General features: G+C 35.2%; 1 protein-coding gene across 2 annotated transcripts in view; it reads right to left on the bottom strand.

Moving 5' to 3' along the window:
* Window positions 1–15,485, bottom strand: part of LOC145670526 (AN1-type zinc finger protein 2A-like) — a 57,072-nt gene that overhangs the window by 16,924 nt on the left and 24,663 nt on the right. For both annotated transcript variants that reach the window (XM_081739304.1, XM_081739303.1), the window contains exon 5: window positions 15,317–15,440. In XM_081739304.1, coding sequence (XP_081595430.1) covers window positions 15,317–15,440 — 124 coding nt within the window. The remainder of the gene's footprint in view (window positions 1–15,316; window positions 15,441–15,485) is intronic.

The raw sequence follows: 15,485 nt of genomic DNA, 5'->3' as shown, positions 1-15,485 counted from the left end.
AACGCTGTTAAGTCCAGGTTCTTGTTGTGTTGTACAACTGGCAGCATTGATATCGGCCATTTAAGAAATTACTTGTTCACAGTCTCCGTTCAGAAACGCGCTCTAGTTAACGTGAAGTTTACAATAAAACGTGGGTTTCTTTAGTTGTTGTGGTCAGTGGTAATGATCTACAAAGCATTTATGAATCCCTGAGTAAAGAAGAATCTGCTCCACCTTCAACATCTAAGAAAAAAAACCTTCATATGGAAGAATTCGAGATGTAATGCAAAACTAAAACGACAGAGCCATGAGACCGGCCCAGAGTACACCTGCAAACGACGTTTTGAGAAGGTTAATGATCTAGGAAAACAAAAATCATTAGACGAATGAACGAAATGGTGTCAAATGATGAAATTAACATATACATGTCAGGCCTAATTGTAATAGTACCTGTGCAGAGACGTAGGCCTAGGAAAAACGAGAGTGAAACGTCTTATTGTGATGCATCATATTCATACCGGCTGCGGGTGGTACAAGAAGGATAGACAGAGGTCATTGTTTGTAAAGGCTGCATTCGCTTCACCTCATGGTATTGGTCGCGGGAAAGTTGATGATCTTGCGAAACATTTGAAAAATACTGGTAATCCTCGGCCTATGATGGCAAGTTTTAACGTATTACAGGTTACAGAATAACTAACGTAACCTACCCTAACGTAAACTAACCTACAAATGTTTAACTTAGCTTATAAACAGTGCTCTCAATCGGGTCGATTCCGACTCGAGCCGGACCAGCTATTTTCGGGCCACTGGTTGGGAAGCTCGGGTCATGAGTAGATTCAGCTAGGATCGTGTTACGGGTCGGTCGAGTCAGCTCGGGTCAGGTTATGTCGAACATTTTTGTTTCGGGTCGGTTCAAGTTGACCCAAAATCCGACCGGAACCTTACCCGAAACAAAAAGGTTCAAACCAACCTGACACGTGACCCGATCCGAGCTGACTCGACTGACCCGTAACACGACCCTAGCTGACTATCCATGACCCGAGCTGACCAACCAGTGACTTGAAAAGAGCTGACCCGATTCGGGTCAGAATCGACCCGATTGACAGCACTACTTCTATATACTGTCTCTAACATATCTTGTTTTCACCTCAACTAATTTTAAAAGCATAACTCTTCTAGGCCTATCATTTTTAGGGTTCCTGGAGATATCTCAAGAAAAATATGCAGATTTCCAGTCACTGAAAAACTATTGCTCTTTAAAGGCAGTGGAGTACTACACAAACCTTCCAAAGGCAAAGTAAATCAAGAAACCACCATTGAAAAGACTTCATAATATGTACAAGTGTTACAAAGATGTGTTTTTATTATATTTCTTACAGCAATCTTGCGAATAAAATAATCATCAGTATCAAGACAGTACTGATTATTTGGGGAAAACTCTGATAAGTCCGATAAACAAAGCATAATACTTTTTTATTACTACTATATTCTTACTACTACTATATTAAGTTACTATACTATATTATGTTAAAAAAGTGTTACTACTATATTATTTTTCATACTTTATAAAATCCAATCACAATAAGATATAACTAAAATGAATGTTAACAACAATAAGCATTGCATTGTAATGACATTTTGAAAAATATATAACTTCAAACTTTAAATTTGTTGTACTGTAAAATTTGCAAAATGTGACTTATCATATTCTTCCCCTGGACCCTTCATATATATATATATATATATATATATATATATATACCTTTCGAGTCTTTGTCTGGAGACACAAATTGCAGTATGTGGCAACGTCGCAAATAAAGAACCATAGATTAGATCTACCAATCTATCAAATAATTAAATCGATTTTTCCACATGGCAGCTAAAGTCGATATTGATTGACACTAGCATCACTTATTAGTATAGCAATCGATTCAACTCCTTGTTGTACTCGTAGAGTAATGCTAATGAGTCCTAGTTAATCTGCGACGCTGCCACATTGTGAAATTTTGATTCCCCATAGCGGCTGAATAATGCCTCGGAGAACATACCATCATATAACATATTCGCTTTATTTTGGCATGTAGAATAGTGCGCTGTGGTCACTAATTTTAGAACACCCGATATATATATATATATATATATATATATATATATATATATATAAATGAAAGAAGAAAAAAAGGAATATTTACACACCAGATCCTCTTTAAGTGAGAATACAACAACTTACAAATATTGAAAAAGTGAATGACCAGACCTGTACCCTTTTAGGTTTCCAACAACAATCAAATTAATATGTCCAAGTTAGAAACAGTAATACTCTAAACTACAAAAGTGGCACAAATCATTCAACTAGGCATTGAATATTATTTATTCTCTTTCTATTTTCATATCCATAAAACTTGGTTTATTAGTAGAGTTCATAGGAGATACTTTTCCATCGCAACTACATGATACAATAGAAAAATTTCCAATCCTAAGTTTTTCTGAAACATACTTTCTCCTACGTATTTTAAGGCAAATGAAATAATAACAATATTCGTCACATAGCGGATCAGTCATACCAAGCACGCTGCGCTTAATTATACCGCGACCGCTAGTGGAGCTATTCTCGCAATAAAACAGTACACCCAGGACAGTTAATATGATGCATTTTTCATGACAAGAGCTATTATTTCTTGAGAATTATATGTTTTAATTTAAGACTGAGTCTTCAACACAAATCCACAAATTAATGGACAATTCTGCGTTCCGAAGAGTTTTGTCAGGACGCCAGGACAAAACCTTGTAATACGGAACGTATACGAACCTTATATTTAGGCTTTCTTTTAATCCAATACTATAATTGTAAGAATGGGAGGTTGAACACAAAATTCACGAATTACGGAACAATTCTGCGTTCCGATGACTTTTGTCGGGATGCGGACACAACCTTGTAATAAGGAACAATTCCGGAAAATACAAGAGTATAAGAACTCTACTTATTAAACGCATCTGTAATACAACACAGAATCTTATGCTCTTAATTACAATCACTAAAAGCAAACTTTTTAATTGTCAAATGTTAAACTTAGGACATTAAAAAAAAATTAAGAATGTAATTTGAAGGTATACAGAACTTATTGAATACATTTCTACCTTGTACCCGAAATGGGAGACTTGATGGGGGTATGTTTTACGTACAGTCGTGGTCAAAAGTTTGAAAGAACCTTGCTGAAAACAGTATTATTTACACTAAAGATGTAAATTAATGGTTTTGGAGTTACTTTTTTCACTTCTTCATTTCGTTATGCCTTCAGTCATGTAACAGAAACCAATGTAACTTATTTTTAAAACGTAATTTTGCTTTTTCTGTTTGCCGTGTATATTTTGCTGCACTGCTGCATGCTACAAACATGTGTAGTGAACTGGTGCATGCTACAAACCAATTACATGCGTGGGTGCTTTATGAATACAGTTTATTTTAGTAACTGTACTTTAAAATTTAAATGTACTTTAGTAAATGCACTTTAAAATTTAAGAATGTGCTTGTTTTGATATAATTCATGTTTAAGTAGAATTTTTTTGTAATCAATTTTTATTCTAACTTTTTATTTTCTTCCAGGTAAACTGACACACGCCATCCAAAACTAAAAGAGGCAACTATGGGAGACTAGAGTTCATATCAGCACAGAGGTGCCCACAAGGGGGAAACATGACGCCAACGGCGTCATTAAAATTTTTTGGGGGGCGATCTTTTAATGTAAAATAATTAAAATTGCCTCATTTTTCGCAAAGACAGAAGCAGGGAAAAACTCAGTGAATTTCTCAATTATTATACCTTCCTACTCCCTCTTCTTCCCCCCATCCCGCCTCCATAATACCATAACCATTTTAATGAATGTTTTTTCTGCCTTGTAATCTGATTTTTCCCGATTAAATACAAAACCATTTAACAAATATAATCAAACTCCTCTCTCCATAATTTTCTAAGTATGCCAAAAATTTTTGCCAGTACGAGTAGGCAATCATCTTTAAACACATACATAACGAAAATTCACTTATTTACTTATTTATACAGGAGTGAAAAAAAAAATTTACAAACAGAAAAACAATTATTTTTAGAGTCAAATGAAAATGCTTCCCCGTCCCCACACTTACGGACAACTTACAGAAGTCTGACCAGTGAGAAAGTGGTTAAAAAGAGTGGATCCTACTAGATGGACAAGTAAATACGATGCTCTAAGAACTGTGCTGTTCTGTTTTCATGTGATCAAACAAACCCTTTATGTACTGAGTACAGACCAAGATTCGTATGGCGATACTACATGTAAAGGTTTGTTCGAACAATTAACTGATTATGAAGCGCATATCACTAAGATATTTAAATTCTTAACCCTGTGACGGTTTGTCTTCAAAGCACAACATTTGATTATGGAATACTTTATTCAGTGATTGATATAATAAAAAGAAGTTTACAAGAAACGGACATGAACCTGTGATCCGGACATCCGAATCAAACCTAATCCATTCGATAAACATAACAAAGATATGTTCATGCACAAAAAGTTAGGTGTCATGGGACAAAGGAGTAAGTCCCCTGGGGCCCATTAAACCCTGTTAGTATAAAGAAAATCGTTAGACTCCCAGTGAAAATAGGCATCAACACTGAGTCATGGTTTATAGTTAATTCTCTTCAGCATGAAACAAGCTTTCCAGAAGTGCCCATAACGTACTTGAACAGGAAAAATTGGGAGAATGTCGGGAAAATTGTGTTGTGTTGTTATATGCGTTCTTTCATTTATCATTGTCCTACATGACTGAAGGCATAACAGTATATATATATATATATATATATATATATATATATATATATATATATACTTCTTTCTATTTGTTATGCCTTCAGTAATGGCTTTAGGTATATATATTAATTTACATTTCAGTGTAAATATACCGTTTTCGGCAAGGTGTTCCAAACATTTGGCCACGACTGTATATCTGATTTATTCTCGTTTAGAATCTTTTTTCATGTTAACAAAGGAGATTTTATTTATTGATATCTCAAAAACTACGCATGACAATTTACGTTAGCTAGGCCAGATCAAGTCTATCAATCGATACATGTCTCTTCTTCGTACTTTTTTTTCTCCCTTATTCCCTGTAGAACTGAAAAAAGCTACAAGAAATTTCCCAGAGGAACTTAACTTTCCATCTCTATACATACAACATGCATTCCCTTACAAGTTTTCAAGCAGATTCTAATATATATAAACTACAAGCAAGTAATTTAAATACTAATAATAACAACATCAAACATTCTGAAAGCATGATAAAGCACGTGATAGTGTGTCTAAAAAGCATATTGAAAATGACGATTAACACTTGAACATACGCTTTACATATATAATTGGTAACAAAGAATTTCAAATCGACCTACAACTTGTAACTGAATTTTCAATCTTTTTGTTTCTTCTGCAAACAATTACCGACCTAACGTATGGCATAATCAGAGCTCATCTCAAAATTTCAGTCGTGCAATGTACTCACGGTACACACATGCAAAACACAGATTCCACTATCTTTCTCTAGAAAATCATGTTTTCCCCCCACTAACAGACTTATAAGAAGAAAGGAGACATGTATGTATTTGTTCCTTCTAACCAGTAGCGGTTTCTGACGTAGGGCTACCGGGCTACAGCACGCTTCCTATGTTTGTGTATTTGTGTTAGACTAATTTTAGTTCAAAAAATTTTCATGTATTCGTTTAAACTGTTCATCAATTAACAAAATACAGAACTTTCCCCATGACGATCTTCTTTTTCGAGCGTGGAGCGCGATATCAGTGCCTTCAGCAGTGTGGAAGTTGTACTAACGAACCGAGCGGGCTGTACTGAATGGAGCCCGCTTGAACTATACAAGCCTTCTCAACAAATATATCTCTAGCATGGAGCAAAGATCTCAATATGCCTTGTCCACTTTCCTTATTTTACACCCAGAGTAGCTTCCACCGTGCTGTGTTAAGTTGAGCCCGAAGAAATTCTGCGCAAGCGCCAAGTATTCCTCTTTCTCGCTTTCTTCTGCTTACTGGCGGCGCTCGCCGCTCGGTTCTGTCTTTTCTCCTCTTTTTTATTTTCTTTAATCCTAAAGGTCCGGGAGCCCAGAATTGTCGGGAAATTAATTGAACATTTTTGACACAGATTCAGATCGTAGCAAAATTATAGCGCACACATTTAATGGGGCATCGGTAATAAGGGATCAATTAATGGCGTACAATCTAATATTAAAGAACACTTTCCTTTGGCACACTACGTCCATTGTTAACCAATTAAATTTGATAATGGGAAGAACTGCATCTCAAAATCAATCGACAAGTTTTTTTTTTTTTTTTTTTCCTGTAGTCTTTCAGGATTTTCCACATTTTTCCTCCTGCTCCCCACAGCGTGTATCTGTTTTGGAAAAAGTGTCTGTACGACGTATTCCGAGTGGGTCAGCTACTCGATGTAATTTCAAGTCACGAACCGTCAATTCCATCTATGAAAATTAAAATGTTTCGAAAGAGTGTTTTTCAGAACTAGAGAAATCCAACACAGGAAATTCATGTTTTGGTTAAAATTCTTTCACAAAATAATGCCGCATGTGAATATTTTCTATAATCAAATTCACTGCAGGCCTACCATTAAAGTACAAACAGCACTTAAATATTTCATTGAAGCCATTGAGAAAATTCAGAATGACACAGACAATATTAGGACAAGTGATATGTTTCTTCCAACAGTTGGTAAAACAAATATGGGCGGATTATATCTTGCAGAGTACCCAGTGCCAAAGAAGTTTGTGATCGCATTTCTGCGGATGCACGAAATCGATTTGAGAAAACAAGCCATTTGGATGCCGCCAAACTTCTGGATTCTGCAAATTTTAGTGATTTTTCCGGAACATTTCTGGACACTGCGGTTGAAAGCTACCCAATGTTAGGTAAGCAGTGACTTCGCACTGAGCTTTTGGTTCTGTCAGCTTATCTTTAAAAACAATTTACAGGACAATTTTAGCGAAATAACAACCCTTTTGCAAATAATAGTGACCATACCAATGTCCACAGCAGAGCCTGAGAGATGTTTTCGTCTCTAAAGAGAATTAAGACATTCTTGAGGAATTTCCGTAGGTCAGGAAGGTTATTGCCCTCGTCATGCTCTCGGTAGAAAAAAGTTTGATCAACAACATGCTAGATTTCAACTCCAGGGTGATAGAAAAGTTTGCCAACATTAAGAATCGAAGGATGGATATCAACTTTCGCTTTCAGTGGGTAAATACACGTATATATATATATATATATATATATATATATATATATATATATATATATATATATATATATATATATATATATATATATTGTAGCACGCTTTGTTAATGACAGTACGAGCCGCCACTGCTTCTAACGTTTATATCAATTAGAATAGTTTACAATTGTTCTGGTCAGAGGGATGTTAACTCTTTGCGGATGAATAATTTTCGTGGAGGACGAACCTTTTTTTTTTTCTGTGAGCGTGTTTTTCCAAAATACGTAGCAAAGACTCGCTTAAAAGCATCGGCCGAAACTCCAAAGCTTGTAATAAAAATGTAAATGTAAAGCAAAGGGAAAGTTGTGCCAATCGCTCGTCCCGATTGTGTTAGAGATATGAACGATTACTTTCCTGACTCTAAAGTGCATGTGAAAGCAATATGCATATGATCCACCATTAAATACAAATATCACGACACATATACAATAATAATAATAATAATAATAATAATTATTATTATTATTATTATTATTATTATTATTACTACTACTACTACTACTACTACTACTACTACTACTACTACTACTACTACTACTACTACTACTACTAATAATAATAATAATAATACAGAGAAGCTTTAGTTCTTTATCTGATGGAAGTATCACAATTTCTCGCCAATCGATGTATCAATACATGCTACATATGAGTGTTTATGTGCAGATACATTAAAAGTAAGGGGGCGCGGTGGCTCAGTGGTAGAGCGTTCACCTCTGGTGCTTGGGGTCCCGGGTTTGATCCCAGCCCCCGCCAAGTGAACTTTGTGGTGGACAAACACCGTGCTCGTGGGTTTTCTCGGGGTTCTCCCGTTTCCTCCTACTTTCTTCATTCCACCATTTCACTCATCTCTCATCATCACCGTCTCCTTTAGCCTAACCGGCATAACCGTGGGACGTAAAACTCAAGCATTTCATTAAAAGTAAATGAATGCTGAATTCTCAGAGTACAACTTGGCACATATCTATCAAGTATCTCTTTAATTAATTAATTATTTTGATTTAAATTTTATTCATTTTTTAAATATTTTATTTGAATTGTTTGAAACTTTTACTCTACAGTGCACGTGAAAGCAATATGCATATGATCCACCATTAAATAAAAATATGACGGCACATATACAATTATATTGTAAGAGCATTCTGTTTTGTGCTTTTTCGTGGTGGAGTAACTAACGCGCCTATTTTCTGTGTGTGTGGTCCCAACGAGGTATAAACACAAGTAGTAGTTCGAAAAAATCTTTAAGTTTAACGTCCCACTGTTATGCCGGTTAGGCTAAAGGAGACGGTGATAATGAGAGATGAGTGAAATGGTGAAATGAAGAAAGTGGGAGAACCCCGAGAAAACCCACGAGCACTGTGTTTGTCCACCAGAAAGACCACACGGCGCGAGCTGGGATCGAACCACGAACCTCAAGCACCGGAAGTGAACGCTCTACCACTGAGCCACCGCGCCCCTCAAGTAGTAGTTCGAATCCCACTCCCAGTGCTGGAAACAGAGGTTAAACTCAACCAGTTAATTGATTCTCTTTCCCTTTTCTTTCGACTGTTTTTCCTAAAATTAATTCATTAACAGCACATAGTTATAACATACAAAAAGTGTAATGCAATAATACGCAAACATTGGTATTGGATAGGTTTGGTGTGTAAAAATAAGTTTAAATCGGTCGTTTTCTGTTTCCATTACTATAAATTGAGTAGTTTGATGTAATAAGGGCGTAAACGAGTTTACGCCCTTTTAGCATCAAACGCATTTGTGGCTTTTGCCATGCTTGTTTAGCCTCCTGGTAACATTTCAATTCAATATCGAAATAAAATGCTGCATATTACATTCTTTCATGTAAGAAAAAAAAAAAAAAAAAAAACACTACTTAAATTTTCAACATCGTTTTTCTCCAACTGCATGTTTCAGACTTACGCTCTTATTGCATCAAACTTCTCAATTATTTGTTTCAAATTATTTCCTCTTTACGTTGTGAGTAATGAAACCAAGATAAATCATTCCAAAGTTACTTACAAGCCAACCTACTTTTGCACGTGACTGTACATAACACAACTACAAATGCATAGCACTAGATTTTTTTTTCACATTCAGAAAAAAAAAAGCATGCACAATTAAATGAAGTGACTTTTTTTTGTCAAAGGTATGAATTAAACTTTAGATACTGTCTAGGAAACTCAAAAAGAGATAAAGTGGAACTCAAAATGTTCGTGTGTTATACTGATAATGAATTACAGTGTTGAGTTAAAGAAATCATTGCAGCAGTAGTAAAATAGTTAATTATTAATGTACAGTATTTTAGAAATGGTTCGTGGTTGATTAGGAGTTTAGCGTCCCGTTCACCATCGAGGCTATATGAGACTCTGACCTACAGCTTAACATAAGATCCGAAGTACATGAAGACATACCGGAATTCGAAGCCAGGTTACCGCGCCGAAGGCGCGTACGCTAATCACATAGCTACAAAGAAGTTTTATTTTAGAAATATTATGATTATTTGCATAAAGCTGTGGCATAGTATCAGAATTAATAAATTACTCTGAATGTTACGGGGGGGAGGGGCTCAGTGGCAGAGCGTTCACGTCTGGTGATTGGGGTCTTTGGTTCGATTCCAGCTCGCGCCATGTGGACTTTGTGGTGGACAAACACCGCGCTCGTGGGTTTTCTCGGGGTTCTCTCGTTTCCTCCAACTTACTTCATTCCACCATTTCACTCATCGCTCATCATCACCGTCTCCTTAAGCCTAACCGGCATAAACGTGGGACGTAACTTAAAGATCTCATTTTCTCAATGTTACGGAAATAAACGGGAACCTACGATAAGTGGAAATAAAAAGTACCATCACATCAGATGTGATATGATGGGAGCCGCGGTGGCTCAGTGGTAGACCGTTCATCTCTGGTGCATGGGATCCATGATTCGATCCCAGCTCGCGCCAAGTAAGCTTTATGGTAGACAACACCGTGTGCGTGTGTTTTCTCGGAGTACTCCTGTTTTGTCCCACTTTCTCCATTCCAACATTTTTCATTCATTTCTCATCATCATCGTCTCCTTTAGTCTAACTGGCACAAACGTGGAACGTAAAATTTAAAGATTTCATTTCATTTTTTAGATCTGATGTGAGTCTACTATGAAACTTAAAAGATCGGAACTAAATTCGAGATTCGGCGTATCCCAAGCCAACAGGAACCGATTCTACAGTATTGTTTTTATGGTTGTAACCAAGTGAAACGAATTTCAGATGCTCAACACTAATTCGATAAATAAATATCGTATTCAATCTCCAAACACTATATATAATAAACCATAACAATGGAGATATTGTTGAGATGCAGTGATGTTACTACAGAACTAAGAAACAATCGTCTACATGAAATATAACATACATAAATTTTGTTGAAAATGATGATCAGATGTACAAAGGACTGTAACAGATTTGACAATTGTAATAAGAAGTGTACGAGAAAATTCTCTCCGCGTGTTTAAAAATTGAAAGATAAACTAGAACACAATGCTGTGAGTCTTTGCTTCTGAGGTGAACACAACATTCCAAGTGAGTGAAACAGTGCTGGTGTTGTATTTACCTCAAAACTGAGTTTCAGTTACAATATCGAACATACAACAGTATGTACCCGTCTTTCGGGAATCACTTCAAAGTACACTGGGTGCTGGGATTGCTACGAAAAAAACAAGCGTGGTTTTGTAATTATCAAAAACAACAGTATTTTTTTTTAAATGCTTCTGATAATTAGTTCGTGTAACAAAAAGTAGCATTTTCAATGAAAATTACTCTCTCTTCTGGTTAGAAAAAAAATCATCTGCAAAAACAATATTTGTTAATAAAAAGCTACACCGTACAGGGTGTTACGAAAATGTATCACAAAATTTTAAGGACAGATTCCTCACATCAAAATAAAAAAGTTCATATAGACCTGTGCTCAAAAGTGGATAGTTTCGGAGTTATATTGTGCCGAAAACGTGAAATAAGTGTACTTTAACATTTAATAGTTCCACTACTAGGGGTCCTACCGTAGTGAGGTCAAGACATCACTGAGGATTTGGTATGTGAACTATCCAAATATCCATGTTTAAGAATGTTCCAGTATTTGTACACCAATTTTTAGAGAGGTAGGTGAAGAGTGATCAATAGAGACCGGATGTTAGGCAAAATGCCTATTCTTTAATGCTAAAGATATGATCAAAAATAACGTTTTAAAGTTTATATCGGGGATTATAGTTTCGATTTAAGCCAACTTTATTTTGCCTATTTCGCCCCTCACTGCCTAAATAATTGCTTTAGTGCCTAATGTTGCGTATTCTATGCATTTTCTTTGAAATAAGATTTAATTGGGAAATATATATAATTTTTATATTATATATATATATATATATACACAAGGGCGGATCTAAGGGGGGGGCTACGGGGCTGTAGCCCCCCCCCCTTGACGCTCAGGTTTACACTGGATAAAATGGGCTTCAATTCTGCTTTACACTGGATAAAACAGCAAATAATGGTTTAGCCCCTCCCTTGATCATATCCTGGATCCGCCACTGTATATATATATATATATATATAATATAAAATACATATCAAGCTTCTCTTTTTACATATAGAATGAAAGAAGACATTAACAAACAGATATGTTGCTATATTCTTTGAACACTATTTATGACGAATCTATTTTTTAAATTGTATTGAGTATTTATCTTCATTATGTCGAGTTACATTTTAGTGCCTATTTTACTGCTTATTTTTTTTAAATTTTAAGTGCCTATTTGCCTGCCTATTTTCCAAGTTTTTAATGCCTAAACATCCGGTCTCTAGTGATCAAGTACTTCCAAACAGCCTCTATAAATGATTTTGCAAATACTGGAGGTTGTTAAAGATGGATATTTGGATAGTTCACATACTAGTTTCTCAGTGATATCTTGACCCGATTACTACGATTGGTCCTCTAATAATGGGACTATGGACCTTTAAATTTCTTTCTTTTTTCACGTTTTTGGCACCGTATAACTACGAAACTATGTACTTCCGACCACAGGTCCATGTGAACTTTTTTTCTTTTTTGGATGTAAGGAATCCATTATTGTCACAAATTTTTGTGACACCCTATACACTCCAATATGTTAGGAATTTTGACATTTTTTAATACATTAAAAAAATGAACTATGTACAGGTTTACTTAAGACAAGCTTCTTGGCATTACAAGAAGCTAAGACCAGTCTCATTCATTATAGCTGAGGAACACAATGTGTGTAAATGAATACGTAATGAACATATAATTAGTTCTTGTACACACAGTAATTGCTAATGTTTCGCTGCAGTTCTCTCACTTTCAATATTCCATTTACTCTTTCACGTTACAAGAACGAACGAACGAACGAAAGAAAGAAAGAAAGAAAGCAAGCAAGCAAGAAATAAATAAATAAAGAAAGGAAGAAAGAAAGAAAGCAAGAAAGAGAAAGCAAGAAAGCAAGAAAGAGAAAGCAAGAAAGAAAAAGAAAGAAAGCAAGAAAGAAAGAAAGAGAAAGAAAGAAAGAAAGAAAGACTGACTGACTGACTGATTCACTGACTGACTGACTGAATGAATGAATGAATAAATAAATAAATAAAATAAAATAATAATAACATTATTTCTGCTCGACTTTGTGAACCACTTACGATACGTTGTGGAAAACTCAGACAAGGGCACATGTAGGTAAAATTATTGCGAGTCAAAAATTTATGTAGTCTCGATTATCATGACTTGCCCATGAGAAGGTCATGGTTACACCAGGTAATACGTTGTGTACCGGTAACAAAAGCGCTTATAAGAATAATGTATCTTTTTCAATGTGTGTAATTATTATGATTCCACTGTTTTCTGATGTGTAACGCATTTACATATATACGGGACGGATCAATAAGTAAAACAACTCTTTTCACGCGATATTGTACTGATTTGAGTTGTGAAAATTGAAAGAAAAGTACTTTGAAGTTTGCACTCTAGTCAGCAGTTGTTCGATCAGGTGTACCTCTAGCGGTATAAACGTGAAGTACTTAGCAAAAATGATGAGTGTGATACAATTGTCTACTTGTGAAGAGAGAGAGAGAGAGAGAGAGAGAAAGAGTTATAGATTTGCAAAAGTGTTATAGTAAAAGACAAACCTTAACATTCCTCTTTATCACATAAATTTTCAAAGATTGTCTGAACTTTTCTTGAGCTGTAATATTTCGGTACGAACTTCTGACACGATAAAGGGATTTTTCACTGTGGATAAACTCTTAACTCAAATAAAAGGAAAAGCTTTATGGATATTTCAGTGTAAAATTTCTTTTACCATCTCAGAAGTTTAGCCGTGTAGCGGAGTACCCGTATAGGCCTTCAATATATTTCACTTACAGGTTTCTCCAGAGTGAAACATTCCTGCATTGTCAGAAATCTAGCAGTATAACGGAATACTAACACAGGATTTCATTTTATTGAGTTACAAGTTCTTCCAGAATGGAAAATCCCTTCATCATGTCGGAAGCTTGTGTAGTGGAATACTACACGCCAAGGAAGGCCCAGAGAAGGCTTGAAAGCGTATGCGTTAAAATTTAATACATGGATGTTAAGAAAAATAAGTTTGTCTTTTAAGTATTGAATATAGTCGCTGCACATCGAAAAATCACTATGTAATATTTTCATCGAATATAAAGTATTTGCTACATGTGCAGAAAGTCGTGTTGCAACTTCCCTTATATTCCTATGTAGGAATTTTTAAGTTTTCTAGTGATAAAGCAACAAAAATGACACCTGTTACTTATGTAAATGATGAGAAAGCACGTTGTTTGTTCTCGTAAAAAGCTGGCAGTTCTCTACATAATGGTTTTTTCGAAGAGCAGCGACGATATACATCTTATAGCAACTGTCAGTAAGTATCAATTTAGTACAGGTAATAACCCATCATCCTTAAGAAGGTGCCTTCACATTCCTTTTTTTAGCATTCGAAACCCTTTTCCCGACAACACCATCCTATATAAATTATTTGACTATTCTATCAGGCTTTGTTTTCATATTGTTAAACTAAAAACAACAACACAGTGAGCAAGACTGACAAAAAATATAAAAAAACATCAAGTAACAGTTTCAACACAATAACTGTGCCTTCATCAGACTTCCACTCATTCTGTAAATGAATACGAAATGAACATATAATTAGTTCTTGTACACACAGTAATTGCTAATGTTTCGCTGCAGTTCTCTCAGTTTCAATATTCCATTTATTCTTTCACGTTACAAGAAAGAAAGAAAGAAAAAAGAAAGAAAGAAAAAAAGAAAGAAAAAAGGAAAGAAAGGAAGAAAAAGAAAGAAAAAGGAAGAAAGAAAAAAGAAAGACAGAAAAAGAAAAAAAAAGAAACAAAGAAAAAAAGAGAAAAAAGAAAGAAAGAAGAAAAGAAAGAAGAAAAGAAAGAAAAAAAAGAAAAAAGAAAAAAAGAAAGAAAGAGAAAAAGAAAGATAGAAAGAAAAAGAAAGAAAGAATGAAAGAAAGAAAGAAATATAGAAAGAAAGAAAAAAGAAAGAAAAAAGAAAGAAAGAAAAAAGAAAGAAAGAAAAGAAAGAAAGAAAAAAGAAAGAAAGAAAGAAAAAAGAAAGTTTTTAGCATTCGAAACTTTTTTCCTGACAATACCATCATATATAAATTATTTGACCATTCTATCAGGCTGTGTTTCCATATTGTCCAACTAAAAAACAACAAACTGAGCAAGAATATGTGCCAAAAATATATAAAAACATCAGGTAACAGTTTCAACACAATAACTGTGCCTTCATCAGACTTCCACTCATTCTGGCTAATTGGGGAGTTGCTTGTAGCAGTAACCAGAAGGAGTGGAAGTCTGATGAAGGCACAGTTATTGTGTTGAAACTGTTATGTGATGGTGGTGTTTTTTTATACACAATATTTGATTACGACATTCCACAGATAAAAACAACAACAGAAAAAAGATTCTGTAACATGCAACGAATTGAAAATATCAGAATATATATTACCAGGCTTCCTTGAACTGAAATTCTCGTCGCAGGTGCAACTACTCTTGGCTGACTACTTGTTCTACTTGCTGGAACACGAGCTGCATGACCCACAGTTTGCGATTGGCGTGCGATGGCTGCCTCGCTACAAAATGAGATCTTACTAAACATTATACATAAAAACATTGAA

The sequence above is a fragment of the Thermobia domestica genome, chromosome 14 (genome assembly GCF_964235325.1).
Source record: "Thermobia domestica chromosome 14, izTheDome1.hap1.1, whole genome shotgun sequence".
NCBI lineage: Eukaryota > Metazoa > Arthropoda > Insecta > Zygentoma > Lepismatidae > Thermobia > Thermobia domestica.
This window is presented reverse-complemented; position numbering and strand designations above follow the sequence as displayed.